Below are 17,101 nucleotides of genomic sequence, written 5' to 3' on the forward strand. Positions count from 1 at the left end.
TTACTTTTTTGTTTGTTTTTTTGGACCACACCCAGCAGTGCTTAGGGGTTACTCCTGGCTTTGCACCAAGGAATCAACTCCTGACAGGCTCTGTGGGATGCTGGGAATTGAACGCGGGTCGCTAAGCACCTTACCTGCTGTACTATCTCCCCAGCCCCCTAAAGTGACTTTTTCATTGCTTTTTAATTCCCTTCAGTCCTCATTTCCTTTTGCCGAAGTATTTTCCTTTTGTTTGGTGGGAAGACTTTGGAAATGAAATATCTTTTAAATGTATCTTTTCAATGTAATGGTAGTAAAGTTTTATTTTTGGGGGGCCAGATATTGGGCTACACCTGGCTATGCTCAGGCCTTACTCCTGGTTTCATGCTCAAGTATCATTCCTGGTGGGGTTCTGGAACCATAGGTGATGTCAGTGATTGAATCAGGTTCTGACATACTGAAGGCAAGTGTCTTACTATTTCTCAGGCCTGAAATTGAATGTTTTATCCATGTTACCACTTTTGAGGTCAGGAGCCATAGCATCGTGTGGGTGGAGCGTTTGCCTTGCACATGGCTGATCCAGGTTCAGTTCCTCCGCCCCTCTCGGAGAGCCTGGCAAGCAACCGAGAGTATCCCGCCCACATGGCAAAGCCTGGCAAGCTCCCCGTGACGCATTCTATTTGCCAAAAGCTGTAACAGCAAGTCTCACAATGGACACATTACTGGTGCCCGCTCGAGCAAAACGATGAACAACGGGAGGACAGTGACAGTGACCACTGTTGTAACATTAGTCCTGAAGAATAAAAGTTTCACTTTTTATTTTGTCCTGTAAGTATACTTAAAGAATATTCTCAGGGGGCCGGAGCGGTAGTACAGAGGGCAGGGCATTTGCCTTGCACACAGCCGACCCAGGTTCAATCTCCGGCATCCCATATGGTTCCCTGAACATCGCCAAGACTAATACCTGAGTGCAGAGCCAGGAGTAATCCCTGAGCATTGCTGGGTATGGCCCAAAAAGCCAAAAAAAAGGTTTTTTTTTCCTCATGTCCCACAATTCCCAGGAGCTAAATGAGTTCCTACATAATCTGACCAGTGAACTATGTGAATATCATAAAACTGTTAACTTTGGGAAATAACTTTCTCTTTTGAAGGAGAGCTTGTCTTATCTTGGTAAGAAGTTTTATGTTTTCCATTATTATTATTATTATTATTATTATTTTTAGTTAGAATTAGGTACACTGATTTATTGTAGCAAGGCAGATTTCCTATAGTGATGTTTTTCTTCCTCCTGAATTCAGTGATTTTTTTTTTTTGATGTTGTATTTCTTTCTCACACACAAAGGGAGTGCTCAGGGCGCCACTCCCTTTGGTGAGTGGGGACGACTTGGTGCCAAGGATCCAACACGGAACTTCCTGAATTCAGTGATTCTTGATAAGGTCGTGAAAGATTTCCTGGTTCTTTTTGTACAATTGCATGACTTTATATGTATTTAACTTCTCGGAACCTTCTTTATAAAATGGGGATTATAATATTTATTTCATGGGAAGTTATAAAAATTAAGTGAAAACCTATGCATAAAGTGTTTGGTATGCTTCCTGGGCTGGAATGATAGCACAGCGGTAGGGCGTTTGCCTTGCACACGGCCGACCTGGCCAACCCGAGTTTGATTCCTCAGCCCCTCTCGGAAAGCCCAGCAAGCTACCTAGAGTATTTTGCCCGCATGGCAAAGCCTGGCAAGCTCCCATGACTGACGTATTCGATATGCCAAACTCAGTAACAACAAGTGTCACAATGGAGACATTACTGGGCCCGCTCGAGCAAATCGATGAACAACGGGAGGATAGTGCTAGTGCTACTGCTTCCTATTCACTTAACATTATTTTATTTGTGTGCTCCCCCCCCCCCCCCCCCCCAATGATGAACACCTAAACATACAGATTAGAGCCTTCTGGGTTTGAGCTGATCAGGGTATCACTCCGACAGAGACAAAAGGAAAGAGAGGTCAGTCACCTTTGGAAAGCTTTGAGACTCATCTGTACCTTTTTAATGATTTGTTCCAACCAGAGAAAGCAACAGCAAGTTTCTATGAGGTAATTAATTGATTAGATTGATTATGAAAGTAAGATACTTCTTCAGAACAGTGCTAGAAGTAGGTTTGAAACTGTTAGGGGAGTTCAGATCTGCTTGGCTTTTTTTGTTTTCTTTTTCCCTGTACTTGCTCAGCTGGTCAGGCAAGGCTTGGTAGTTTATTGTAGGTAATATTTAATTTAGAGTCCCTATTTGCATAAACTCCAGGGTATCTCTTCAGGATTGCCAGCCAGTGACTGGGGTCTGTGTTCTTTCTCTGGGGGGTGTCACTTAGTTCTAAAGCCATCAGGGTAAAGTGAGTCGGAAGCATTCTAGACATTTTCAGCAAACGAGAAGTTAGAACAGGCAAATGTTTTGTGTTGCCTCCACACACTCCTGGATCTTCCATCCTGTTCAACAACTTTGAGAAAAGATAGCTCGGCAAAAGATAGGTCCCCAAAATAGCTTGGGAGCATTTTCTTCTGTGATCTTAAGAGCAGTGTGGGTTTCCTGTTATTTATTTATTTATAGCTTTTTGGGCCACACCCGGTGATGCTCAGGGGGTTACTCCTGGCTCAGCACTCAGGAATTTTCCTGGCAGAGCTTGGGGGACCATATGGGATGCCGGGGATCGAACCTGGGTTGGCTGTGGTCAAGGCAAACATTCTACCTTCTGCACTATCGCTCTGGCCCAAAACAACATGTTTCATTGCTTTTATGTATTTATTAGTATTTGTTTTTGTAATTTGGTGGGTGGGGCACACCCAGCTGTGCTTTGGGCTTACTTCTGACTGTGCTCAGGGATCACTCCTGCTCAGAGACCGTATGGGGGGCTGGGGTCCAAGCTCAAGTCAGCTGCATGCGGGGCAGGTACCTTACTGCTGAACTATCTTTTTGGCCTTGTTTGGGTGCTTCCAAAACAACTGTTTTGAAAGTAACTGCAGTTTGTCTTCTGTTGTTTTGTTTAAGCGAAAGTGGCTGGGTGGTAGTTAGAATAAGAAACAAGACAGGAAGCTCGTCTGCTTCTGATACTTGAAAGGGTTTATGATTGAAAACAGTGTTTGTGCTTATTCTAATAGAATGCTGCTTCATAGTTTCATAAATTAAAGTCATTCTATTTTTCCCAACATCTACAGCAGTGGTTTTCAACCTTTTTCTACCTGCAGATCCAAACGGGTTTAAAAGAGCATGACGCGGGGCTGGAGTGATAGCACAGCGAGTAAGGCGTTTGCTTTGCACGCAGCCAACATAGCCGACACAGGTTCAATTCCCAGCATCCCATATGGTCCCCCGAGCACCGCCAGGAGCAATTCCTGAGTGCACCAGCCAGGAGTAACCCCTGAGCATCCCCGGGTGTGACCCAAAAGGCAAAAAAAAAAAAAAAGAAAAAAATAGAACATGACACATGAAAATCGCTGATCAAGATTACATATTCTATTTGTAGTATCTGTAGTAGCTTTTCAAGTACTCAGAGTTTACATGCGATTTTATTTTATAAAGTAAACTGGTAAAGTGTTTTTGGTTTAGAATAACTGAACACATGTATATGTCATTCCTATATCCTTTTGACATGATAATGATAAATGTGTGACACACCAGGGCCGCAGAGATACTACAGCCCATAAAGCACTTGTCTTGCATGTGGACAACCTGGGTTTGATCCTTGGCTCCCCACGTGGCTCCCCGAGCACTTTATTTATTGTAGGTAATATTTAATGTTAGAGTCAGAATGATTTCTGAGTGCAGAGCCAGGAGTAACCCCTGAGCATCTCTAGGCATTTCCCTCCCCGCAAAATAATGTGTGACACACCAAAAAATAGACATGGTATCAACAAATCTTTAGTTTTGGTAGATTATTGAAGTCCAGAAGCGTGTATCATTTAAAATAAGTTATAAATGTTCTTAAGATTTGCTCTGTCTTGATATATGTAAAATTTAAACGATGTTAGAGGTGACTGAATTTGAGAGTATAAAAGAAAATAGTGAGTACTATTCTCAGGGAGTCAGTAGGTGGGAACTAAAATTGGTAATTCAGACACAATGTTTAAATGTTTCTAGAATTACAGATCAAAGATAAAAATATTGAAAATGCTAAAACTAGTTGAAAATATAGTCAAGGGGACTGGAAAGAATAGTACAAGGATTAAGGCACTTGCCTTGCACTCAGCCAACCCTGGTCTGTCTCCGACATATGGTCCCCTTAGTACAGTCAGAAATAACCCTGAAGTGTGGCCCAAACACCCCTCTCCCCATGCTCCTTCCCCCTCTTTTCTGTCTACCCCCAGAAAGAAATGTGGGGGTACGGGAGGTTTTTACTTTCTATTTTTATTGATGATGTACACAAATTCTTTGTATGTTATGAAATAATATCTATAAAAGATTGGTGGATTAAAATCACAGATTACTTTTTGGCTTCTTTCCCCTCCCCCCCCCAAGTTCTTCATTCTGTCTTCAAATTTCTAGAGTTATTTTCCAAACAATAAACCTGACTTAGAGAAGAAAAATGAAAGGGTAATGGAGAGAGAAAGGAAAACTTGCATTTTACTTCAACCTTTTTACTTCTGGAGATGAAGAGATAGAACAGCAGGTAGGGTACTTGCCGTGCACAAGACCAACCTGGGTTCAATCCCTGGCACCACATATGGTTCCCCATGCTTGCCTGGAGTGATTCCCGAGCAGAGTCAGGAGTAGGTCCTGAGCTCTGTTTGGTGTGGCCTGAAAACAACAAACAAAATAAAGTCGTTTTTACTCCGGCGGTTCATTTATTTGTTTGAGGGGGTTTCTGCCACACCTGATAGTGCTCCTGACCTACTCCTAGCTCTGTGCTCAGGGGTTACACCTGCCCAGTATTGCTCAGGGTTCCATGCATGCACATAACCCTTTTATTACCTTTCTGACTGGAACTTTTTTTTTTTTAATTGAATCACTGTGAGATAGTTACAAGCTTTCATGTTTCATGGGTTACAGTCACACAATGATCAAACACCCGTCCCTCCACCTTTACACATTCCCCACCACCAATATCCCTGGTATACCCCCCCTTTCCCACCCTCCCCCTGCCTCCATGGCAGACATTATTCACCGTAATTTCTCTCTGCTTTTGGGCATTATGGTTTGCCATACAGACACTGAGAGGTTACCATGTTTGGTCCGTTATCTACTTTCAGCACACATCTCCCATCCCGACCGGTTTCTCAAGCCATCATTTTCTTAGTGATCCCTTCTCTATTCCAGCTGCCTTCTCCCCTTTGCTCATGAGGCAGGCTTCCAGCTATGGAGCAATATTCCTGGCCCATGTATCTACTGTCCTTAGGTGTCAGTCTCATATTATGTTGTTTTATACTCCACAAATGTGTGCAATCCTTCTATGTCTGCCCCTCTCTTTCTGACTCCTTTCACTTAGCATGATACTCTCCATGTCTATCCATTTATAAGCAAATTTCATCACTTCATCTCTCCTACTAGCTGCATAGTATTCCATTGTGTAGTTGTACCAAAGTTCCTTTAACCGCTTACTGGAACTTTTAAAATAATGAGCCCATTATAGTTTAGTGACATTAGAATTGCATGTTTTTAATTATTCTGGCCATACCCAGTGATGTTGGCGGGGGTGCGGGGTGGGTAGCTGCTTCTGGTAGTGCTCCCTGGAAGTAAAGAAAAGAAGTTGAAAAAAAAACAGCAAAAGAAACCCAACAAACCATTTTCTGTAGTGCTGGTCTGCTGGAAATGAATTCTCTCAGCTTTTTGGTGGTGGTTGTTAATTGGGCCATTGTGGACACTGCTCTGGGGCTACACTTGGCTTGTTTCCCACAGCCCCCCCACCCCCACCCCCCTGAAACCCCTCATGGTCACTCTCTACAGTGCTTATGGTGCTCAAGAGAGCCTTGCTGTGGCGGGGATGGATGTGCCCTGTGTGTGAAACATGCTCTGTAGCCCTTGGAGCTCGCATCTTCACCCTTTCTGAGCTTCTTTGTTTCATTAGAATTTGTTTCTCATCACGCCATTTTCTCGTTGTTTAATTTTGTGTGTTTTTTATTGGTGTCTTCAAGTTGGCTGGTCCTTGCTTTGGCTGTGTTGCGTGTCCCAGAGAGTTCAGTGTAGCTCTTCCATCTCTGTTACTATGCTTTTTATTTTCGTTAGACAGTTTTCTTTTCTTTGATTTCATTTGTATCTGTTTTGGTAGGAATTTTTGAAATGGTAGTTGTGCTTACACACACACACACACGCACTTTTGTCTCTATACAGTATATATGTTTCTTGTCAAGGGTTCAACCTAGGACCTCATACATCCACGGCATATATTTGATCATGAGCCCCAATACTGGCTTCATTTTTACTTGTTATATATACGATATGCCAAACACAGTAACAACAAAGTCTCCAATGGAGACGTTACTGGGCCCGCTCGAGCAAATCGATGAACAACGCGAGGACAGTGACAGATATATTTATTATTATTTGTTTTGGTGCCAGGGATCAAACCCAGGCCTCATGCAAGTGAAGCACACCACTGAACTCCATCTCTCACCTCATACCAGAGTTTTTAGCATATTAATCAGTCACAGGTGTTTAGAATTTCTTTCCTGATAGCTCCAAAGTCAAGACATTGCTGAGTTAGCCTCTGCTGATGGCCTTTTCTCTGGACAGTGACTTGTGTTTATTTAATGGTGGGGGCTGCCTTGGGATGGTGGTTGGGCCTGTGAGCTACGCCTCGCCTCTAGGTAATGAGTTCTTTTTCTTTTTAATGTAGTGAGATTGAGCCCTGGACATTGGGCACAGGACAGCATGATGGAGATAGTATTAAAGCCCAGAGATACGAGTGCTCCTCCTTGATTAGTTTGTTCGTGTGGAGACTGGGTTAGTCTAGTTAGCAGCCGAACTTGGTATGGACTTTGTAGTTGCTCTGGCTCTCTCTCCTTACCATTTGCTTTGGCATCTTCAGTCCTTGTATGGCAGCATGGAGTTCCTGGTGGTGTTTAGGGACCAGATGGTACCCAGCACTCCAGCCCATTAGATTCTCTCCTGGGCACCAGAGTCTAATTTGGTAAAGGTAGCTTACTAGTTGGGCTGGAGCGATAGCACAATGGGTAGGGCATTTGCCTTGCACGCAGTTGACTCGGGTCTGATTCCTTCGTCCCTCTTGGAGAGCCCCGCAAGCTACCGAGAGTATCCCGCCCGCACGGCAGAGCCTGGCAAGCTCCCTGTGGCATATTTGATATGCCAAAAACAGTAACAAGTCTCACAGTGGAGACATTACTGGTGTCCGCTTGAACAAATTGATAAACAACGGGAGGACAGTGACAGTGACAGCTTACTAATGATTCTGTTCCTAAGAAAGAATTATCGGTTTAGATTGATAAGTTTATGTTGTTGCTTCTGATAGATGGGAATAATATTACATAGGACAAACAACAATAGCTGGGATTTACTGAACATTTACTGTGTGGAGGGCTGTATGCTAACCAGGTGTGGTGCTGTCTGCTGGAGTACCTGCTCCTCTCCAAGGAGACAGGAAATTGGTAATTACCAATACCAGATACTGGTAATCCCATAACACAGCTTCTTTGACCTCTGGTGATGCTTTATTTTCCTGTTTTGTTGTTGTTTCCTGGGCCATACCTGGTGGTGCCTAAAGGGTACTCCGGGCCCCTTGCTGGGGGACCACAGCACTCCGGGAATGGAACAGAACAGGTCCTCCTCCATACGAACCATGTGCTCAGCTGTTGAGTTATTTCTCCAGGCCCTGCTGGTGACACATTAGACTTAAAATGGCTTCTTGCCAGATTTGAGTAGTCTAATTCTCTCTGCGCCACAGTCTTTGCATACTCAGGGATGATGTCAGCATTCAGGAAAAGTTTCTGTGTACAGTGATGCCCTTTCTAAGACCCTCATCCGTAGATCCAGCACCCCCTGATTATTGAGTCAGACTCACTTGTGGGGAGAAAGAAGAGGGGGGACCTTCCTGCATTCTGGCTCTGCAGCTTCTCAGCTCTCGGAGTCAGCTATTTTCTCACTTGTTTGCTTTCCTGATTCTTACTAGTAGCCTGATGACACAGATACTGCGGTTCCTATTTTCAGAGGCGACACTGAGGATTAGATGCATTCAATCATTTGCCTACTGTAGAGAGCAAGAACATGGTTCAAATCAGACCAGGTTAGTAGAATGTGCTTTACCATTCCAGAAGATAATTACCATTCCAGAACCCAGGTACAGCCCCTCACCTCCAGACTTAAATAATTTGTTTTATGGTTTGGGGGCCATACCTGGTGGTACTCTGGGACTACTCTCAGCTGGGTGCTTAGAGGTCACTCCTGATGGCGAACCATTCAGTACTAGGGACCAAACAGGCCTCCTACATGCAAAATGTGTGTGCAGCTCTTTGAGCCAGCTCCACAGCTCCAAAATTCTGCTATATAAAAGACTGTAGCTATGAATTAATGATGGTGTATTTTGCATCTCACATATGTAGCTTTAGAGAGAAATTACTGTTTTCAGATGACGTTTCTTTATCCAGAGAAATAATAGATGGGAAGGCATTTTCCTAAGGCCGAAATCATGTCTTGCGTAATGCTCTAAGCGCTCAAGTTCTAGGAATGGAAGTAATTAGGTCCTTTCTCCTTCCTTAGTATCCACCATAGTTTTTTGTTGTTGTTTGTTTATTTTTCGGCTACACCTACATCATGCTCTGAGGCCATCAGGAATCACTCTTGGCAGTGCTCAGGGACCTGTATGGGATGGATGCTGGGGATTGAACCTGGTCGGCTGCACGCAATGCAGATGTAACCCTACTCTAGCCCAGTATCTACCTTAGCTTTCTTTTAAGTCTGAAAATGTGTGATGAATCAGTGTTTACCAGCGGTGGGTTATAGCAGCCCCCTCCAGAAGGGGGTGCTGGGACAGTCTAGTGGTCTCTGATGCAACTGGAGGACACGCAAATACTCTTTTTAATACTCTTTTTAATGAATCATAGTGAATTACAGAAAAGTTATTCATGATTGAATTTCAGATGAACAATGTTCCAACACTAGTTCCTTTACCAGTGTCCACTTCCCCCCACCAGTGTTCCTCAATTTCCTTTTCTCCCATCCTCCCACCAGCCTGCCTCTATGGTAGACAGTATTTCCTTTTTCCTCCTCCACCCCATCCCCCCTTTATTAGGCCCTCTGGTTTACCGTGATGTTACTCATAGGGTGTCATGCGTGTCACTTTATCTCCTTTCAGCTCCTAATCCTGGTTCAGAGTGACCACTTCCTTCTCTCGATGTCCTGTGACCCACTCCTTGATATATTCCCGCCCCCGCCCTAGTAAGCTTCCTGCTAAGAACCAGTTCTGCTCTTCACTTCCATTTGTTTTTGCTGAAAGAAGGCAGATTTCTAGAGGTGCTGAGATTTTTATTTTCTGAAAAGTGGGTTGTAGGCCAAATACATTTGTGAATTTTCCTGACTAAATTAATGCCTGGGTTATCTTTTTAAGTAGAAACTAGAAAATACTGTAGGCCTTATGGTCTCGGAGTCAGGCCTTGTAGGGAGAGCTCTTCCGAAACTGATGGGAAGCTGATCCCTCTGCTCAGTTATCATTTCAGTATTTGTCAGCAGGAAGGTGTGGAAAAAAGTAAGACAGCAGGTGGCTACGAGGAGAAAACTGTTATTGCTAGTTAATTCTTGAGTGTGACTTGTTTTCTGATTTGCTGATACCCATGAGGTTAGTTAGGATTTTGCATTAGGTACCAGGGAGGGTAAGTTCTTGTGAGAAAATTGATTCATCACCAGTATCAGGGCAGTACTCAGACACCTGAACTTTAGTAATGGTGGGGCATTGGTGTTTTACGTACATTTCAAAACTAGTGTTTAATAATGTAGAGAGATCCTGATAAAAGAGCATTAATGTTTTTTAGTTTGTTTGTTTGTTTGTTTTTCTGGCTTTGGGGTCACATCCAGAAATGCACAGGGGTTACTCCTGCCTTTGCACTCAGGAATTACTCCTGGTACCATTACTCCTGGTACCAATTACTCTGGGAACCATATGGGATGCTGGGAATTGAATCCGGGTTGGCCGTGTGCAAGGCAAATGCCCATCCCACTGTACTGTCTATTGCTCCAGCCTGAGCATTAGTGTTTTATGGCAATCTTAACCGTAAATGATTTAATGGAAAGCATTCCTTCAAAACAACTGAGTTGGAATTATTTACCATTCTTGAATGACAGTTAAGAGAATTTCCAAGTAATTTAAATATCTTTATGGTTCTCTTTTTTTCAAGCTTCCAGTTGAAGACCTGAGTAATTTAACATCCCATTCATTGTCCGTGGCACATTCTTCACTCGTACCTGAATCTATGGAAGACATTCTCTCGAAAGGTTTTACTTCCTTAGAAATGGAGGAAGAAAGAATCGAAACTGCTCAGCAGGTGAATGGCAGTCTTCTTTTTTTTTTTTTTTAACATGGGCATGTTCACTGAAACTTATTAGACAGTATATCTTAACAGCTATATGTTAATGTACTTTCCTATATAAATGGTTTTTTTTTATATTTTTTATTAGTGAAACATCATGAGGTACAGTTGTAGACTTAAAATTTTTGTGCTTGGGTTTCAGTTATACAATGATCAAGTGCCCATCCCTCCACCAGTGCCCATTCTCTACCACCAATGATCCCAGTATCCCTCCCACCCCCCATCCCCCCATCCCACCTCGCCGAACATGATTGCTACGCAATGCCTCTTTTGCAAACCACAGCACCCAAAAGGAGAGAAAGAATGAATGACAGTCTTGTTGCTAAAGATATATGTTCATTTTCACAGGTCTCAAGAAAGCTGATAAAAAGTCCTAATTAAAAATATTGTTAGCATAAAATATTTTTGGAACATTATACGTGTTTCCAGGCATCAAACCTAGAATTTCCCACACACAGGGTTGGTGCTGAGCCACACCCACTGACACCACCCCCCCACCTCCCCATTCTAGAACATTCTTGATTTTGTGTTTGTCATGACTATTTCTTAAATGTTTTAATTAATTTTGGGGCCTTCTAGGTGGTGCTCAGGGACCTTGTAGAGATAGGGTTGGAACTCATATCCACATGTACTCTGGCCCTTCGAACTGTCTCTCTAGTTTCTTAAGTGTTTTCTGTTGCCCAATTGTATTTTCAATACAGATAAAAATAGGTTATTCTAAATTTGAATGGATAGAGTACTGTGTTTATTACGGTTTTCCTTTTTTGACTTATTTTTCCACCTGTTCTTATATCTAGACACAAACTCACTGTTGTTGCTAAATAATTTCTTTTGCAAAAGCTCCTTTTTTTTTTTTTTTTCTCTTTTTGGGTCAACCCGGCAATGCTCAGGGGTTACTCCTGGCTCTGCACTCAGGAATTACTCCTGGCAGTGCTCAGGGGACCATATGGGACGCTGGGAATCGGACCTGGATCGGCCACGTGCAAGGCAAACGCCTTACCTGCTGCGCTATCGCTCCAGCCCCTCAGACCATTTTTGGAGTTGTCTTTCAGTAATTTAGTACATGTAATCTTTTTTTCCTTCCTCTTCCTGACCTGTTATGAATTAAAGCGGGAACATTTGCAGCCCGCACAGCAGACATACCAAGCTGGTTGCGAGGCAATTTGGAGAGGCAGTGCTTGAAGGGTGCTGGAGAGCGGTTCTGGCTCTTGAGTCAGGCTGAGCTGGAACTGAAAGTTGCCTCCATCCTTACATCTTTGGGAACAGATGACGTCCCTTCTCCTTAGCTTCCCGGGGTGTCAAGTAATAATGAAATGCCTATTTCTGAGGATTTTGGGGGGAATTAAATCATCTGGTACATGCAAATGCAGACACAGTTAATGTTTAGTCAGGAACAGCCAAGGTGTTTTGTGACTTGGGAAGTCCAGTATCTTGAGAGATTAAAGCCTACCCTTGACTTCAGATCCCACTTGGGAATTATAAGAGGTAATAATGCATGTAGTAAACCATGTCTCTGAACTTATTTGAACTATTAACTTGTATCATACATATCTCCTTTAAGAAAAAAAGCCACCCAGATTTGCAGTTTATGTACAGCAAAATATATGTTTGAAGTACATAGCTTGATAAGTACATATACCTGTGTAACTAATCAGTCACGGTCCTCCCATTGTTCATCGATTTGCCCGAGCGGGCCCAGTAACGTATCCTTTGTGAGACTTGTTGTTACTGTGTTTAGCATATCGAATACGTCGCGGGGAGCTTGCCAGGCTTTGCCGTGCGGGTGAGATACTCGGTAGCTTGCCGGGCTCTCCAAGAGGGGCGGAGGAATCGAACTCGGGTCGGCCGTGTTGGCTGCGTGCAAGGCAAACGCCCTACCTGCTGTGTAATTGCTCCAGCCCATGTAACTAATAGTGATCAAAATATAGAATATTTTCATTTTTGCCTCCAGAAGTTCCTTCATTCTCAGTGTAGGTCAACTTCCCCCTACTCCCCCCCCACCCCACTTTTTAAATAGATATTTTTCATGACATAACTGTAGGTAGGACCAAGATTCAAACCCAGGTTTAGCTGACGTAAAACTCATGTTCCTAAAGCACTCATTTTTCTGAGTGTTTGTTCCCACATTTGTTTATTCGTTTCTTGTTTGAGGGGGGTTCGTTTTGGGGGGCATTTATCTGTGTTAGGGGCTCTTTCTGGCTCTGTGCTTAGGAGTGAACCCTGACAATGATCATGGGTCCATTGCCGCCTGTATGGGAGGCAAGTGCCCTACCCCCTGTGCTATCTTTCTGGCCCTAGTTCTCACATTTCTTATTGGATAATATTTGTATTGGGATTTACCCAAAGCCCTGTGCTTCCTGTTCAGTTGTGGCAATCTAGCAAGTAGTCATTAGCCTCTTAGGAAATCTTTACTCCCTATATATATTTTTTAACTTTTTGATTTTTTTTTGTTTGTTTTGCTTTGGGGCCACACCCGGCAGTATTCAGGGGTTACTCCTGACTGTGCTCAGCGACTACTCCTTGTGGGCTGGGGGTACCTCTTGGGATGGAATGCGGGTCAGACATTTGCAAGGCAGATGCCCTTCCCACTGTACTATCTCTCCAACCCCTATTTTGACTTTAAAACTTTTCTGAGGGTTGGATTTGTTTTTTAGAATACAACCAGCAGTGCTCAAGGGCCACTCCCAGTTCTTCGCTCATACCAGGGATCTAACCTCGGCCTCCTGAATGCAGAGCATACACTCAGTCATTTGAGGTGTCTCTCTGGCCCTATGACTTTCCTTCCTGGGCGGCAGTCAGGATGGTCTCCCAGGCAGTGCTCAAGGGATCCCGGAGCCTCTCCTGGCAATATGAGGCCCAGCTGTTTAGACCTGATGGTTTTGTGCTAAGGCTCGTGATTAGGGGTTTCGTAGGGCTGCCAGTGCTATGGGGCACCAGTTATGCCTGGCAGTGCTTTGGGTGCCACATGGTGTGAGAAATTGAACTTGGGGCCATGTTCATGTATTCCACGCTTTCAGTTACCTCTCTGGCCCCACTTTTTTGTTTGTTTTGTTTGGTAGGCCATACCCAGCAATACTCAGGGCTTGCTCCTGGTTCTGTGCTCAGAAGCCCGGTGGACCATACGGGGTGCTGGGGATGAAACCCAGGTTGTCCACGTGCAAGGCAAGTGCCCTGCTCGCTATACTATCTCTTTGGCCCCAATCTGGTCCCACTTCAATACTCTTTTTTAATTTTGAACGTGGTCAGTGTTTTAAATATCCTTTACTTTTCCTAGGTTATAGATATTGAATATGAAAATAAATTATTGTCTCTGGACTGTAAAACCAATTATTAATGCCTAAATTTATTAACTATATAATTCTGTTTATTTCCCCAGTTTTTCTCATGGTTTGCAAAACTGCAAACTCAAATGGATCAGGATGAAGAAACTAAATATAGGTATGTGGGTCTTGCCTATGCTAGTTGTCCTAATTTTTAGGTCTCAGTCATCTGAAGCATTTCATAAGGTGTCTTTAAATAAAATGGAGGTGCAAAGAAAAATTCCACGAAAAGGTTTTCTTGAAGTGTAGTGAGAAAGAATTAGGGTAATTATAATTGGTTTGAGGGTTGTATGATTACATTATGAATAATAGATTAAGAGGGGTACACATTGATTTTTATTTTTATTTTATTTTTTTTTGCTTTTTGGGTCACACCTGGAGATGCTCAGGGGTTACTCCTGGCTCTGCACTCAGGAGTTACTCCTGGCGGTGCTCAGGGGACCACAGGGGATGCTGGGAATCGAACCCGGGTTGGCCATGTGCAAGGCAAACACCCTACCCGCTGTGCTATCTCTCCAGCCCCCCCCCACATTGATTTTTTTTAAATATTTCTAGAAAGGCTTGTATTCAAAGGCATTTAGAGGAACTCTTAAGAGGCATTTATTGCCTTTCTTCAGGAGAGACCCAAGAGACTTTATGTGTGGCTTTCTGGATTTGGTGTTACAAATTAGGTAGCTATATTACATTGTTTATGTGTGTCAATAACATGGCGGAAAATGATGATCATGTAATTTTTAGATGATTTGGAGACTGTGGGTTGAGCATTTGTATTTGCCTTTTACATTAAGTGACTGCTATTGCTAGGCTTTCTGTTTGCCTCTGATGAAGATTCCATTTATTCTTCATAGTAGCTCTGTAAGGAAAGTTTTTTTATTTTATAATAAATAAACTGAGATACTCGGTAATTCCTCTACTGGCTTGGAGGTTTTGGCAGAGTTGAGACTTGGACACACGTCTTCTAAGTCTAGAATTCTTTCTTTGATGATAAGTCCATTTCTCAAAGGTAGAAGTGAAGTGACCTGAGCAGTTGACCTGTTTGAGGCTTTGGAACGGGCTTTGTGTTCATGCTTTGAAAGTTGAGCCAGTGATTTATTGTCTTACATGTGAAGTGCCAGTTCTCAGCTTCAAGTCAGATTCCTTCTGTTGCTCATAGTTTTAGTGGTTTTCAGTGGTAAGTATAGAAAGAATTGTGGCATAGCTTTTAGTGTGTATCTGGTATAGTCCACTTCAGTGAATAGGTCAGACTTTCCTCCTGAAATTCAAGCATTTGGGGAAAACTGAGACTTTGTTATTGATTGACTGTGCTTACCGGGGGAAAATATTATTGCCAATCCCCTTTTGATTCTGTTTTTTAGACAGATGAGGGATTACTTGTCTGGGTTTCAGGAGCAGTGTGATGCTATATTGAATGATGTAAACAGTGCTCTTCAGCATCTGGAATCATTGCAGAAACAGTATCTTTTTGTGTCCAATAAGACAGGAACCCTACATGAAGCCTGTGAACAGCTCCTCAAAGAACAGGTAATTTGGAGGAGGAAAAAGGATCAGTGGTTCTTTCTCCCTACCGCCCATGATCTCCCTTCTCTCTGTCCATCCGTCCGTCTGTCCATCCATCCGTTCATCCATCCTTCCTGGTCCCAGGGGTCTAACCCAGGACCTCACACAGATGTAGAGTGGTGCATGCTTTCTAAGCCCTTAGATGCATCCCAAGCCTCAGTGATTATTTTTAATATTTTATTTGAAAGCATGTAAACATGATGTAATTCTAATTTCCTTAATTTTTCTAAGTTTATGTTTAACATACTTCTGTGTGAGGTTTTGTGTTTACATTATTGCATTGTCAGTCTGCTCTTATTTTAACAAGTGAATGTGAGTAGAGAAGAAGACCATCTTTGTTGCATTTTGAGCTGTTGAGTGCTGATAGGTTTCATAAAGAAGATGTTTTCTTTTGTTGTGACTGCTCTTTATTGACACTTCTCAAATGAACATATGATTGCAGTATGGGGAACATCTGTGGAAAGATGACCTTAATCTAGGTTGTCCTTAAAATTGTATCTTTTATATAAATACAAATATTCTAGATTTAAGTCATTATCTTTATCTTAGTTTATCTTAAGGGCATACGTAATTTGCTGTTTGTAGAAGTCTTTGAATGTTATCCAAAATTCTTATGTCAGATATGTATCTATTTAATTTTGGAATTGGAGCGTTAAGTTTATGTTCTTATAGTAACTGACTTTTTTTCTCCTTTTAAAAAAATGCAAGTCGGAACTTGTTGATCTGGCTGAAAATATTCAACAAAAGCTTTCCTATTTTAATGAATTGGAAACTATTAACACAGTAAGCATTGTTTTTTACTTTTTATGAAATTAGTGACTACTTTTGCTTCCCTTTCTGAGTGTAATATTTAATTTTATAAATAAGCTTTATAAAAAGTTTAATTTTAATAAACAGACTCGTAATTTTTAAAATCTGTTACTGTCACTGAAATATCCTTTTGGGTTACCTCTTGCTGTATCTTATTTATACATTGAAGAAAATTATGAGAAATATTTAATATTAAATCTTGCTTTGGTTGTGCTATAATGGTTATCAGAACATTAAAAATTTTATGTTGCTAGGGGAAAAGGGAGCTTAGATAGAGAAGGGAGCACCAAATAAAGGGTGTTGGGAGGATCCTCCCAGGATGGGAGAAGCATGCTGAAAGTAGACTATAGACCGAACATGATTGCCACCCAATGCCTCTTTTGCAAACCACAGCACCCAAAAGGAGAGAGAGGACAAAAGGGAATGCTCTGCCACAGAGGCGGGGGCGGGGGGGGGGGAGGTGGGGAGATGGGGGTGGGAAGGATACTGGGATCAGTGGTGGTAGAAAATGGGAACTGGTGGAAGGATGGGTACTCTATCATTGTATAATTGAAACCCAAGCACAAAAATTTGTAAGTCTACAATGGTACTTCATGGTGTTTCACTAATAAAAATTGAAAAAAAATTTCATGTTTAGTTTGAGGAAAAATGCAGTCTATATAAAACATAGTTGTATTCCAAAGTAATAGTCTCATTAAAGACTGCTGACTGAAATGCATTTCTAGGTGCTTCTGGCTTATTAAGAAGTAAATACATATAAATCATGTTATTATGATAACTGAGTCCGTTGTAATAGCTTGCCAAAGGAAAGTAAAACTAGTAACCAGTTAACAGTGGAATGCAGTGAGAAATTATATAATGTTCAATCTGTTTGTATAGTAATATAAGAAATAATAGGGTGGTTTTAGTAATACTTC

The 17,101-nt window shown here is 42.3% G+C and overlaps 2 protein-coding genes across 2 annotated transcripts in view; both read left to right on the plus strand.

Annotated features, from left to right (window-relative positions):
• SLC25A30 (solute carrier family 25 member 30) overlaps positions 1-17,101 on the plus strand; it is a 292,859-nt gene that overhangs the window by 39,582 nt on the left and 236,176 nt on the right. The window lies entirely within an intron of this gene.
• COG3 (component of oligomeric golgi complex 3) overlaps positions 1-17,101 on the plus strand; it is a 64,454-nt gene that overhangs the window by 2,624 nt on the left and 44,729 nt on the right. The window contains exons 2-5 of the mRNA XM_056108744.1: positions 10,306-10,452; positions 13,874-13,935; positions 15,173-15,338; positions 16,083-16,157. Coding sequence (XP_055964719.1) covers positions 10,306-10,452; positions 13,874-13,935; positions 15,173-15,338; positions 16,083-16,157 — 450 coding nt within the window. The remainder of the gene's footprint in view (positions 1-10,305; positions 10,453-13,873; positions 13,936-15,172; positions 15,339-16,082; positions 16,158-17,101) is intronic.

The sequence above is a fragment of the Sorex fumeus genome, unplaced genomic scaffold (assembly GCF_029834395.1).
Source record: "Sorex fumeus unplaced genomic scaffold, SorFum_2.1 ptg000008l, whole genome shotgun sequence".
Lineage (NCBI taxonomy): Eukaryota > Metazoa > Chordata > Mammalia > Eulipotyphla > Soricidae > Sorex > Sorex fumeus.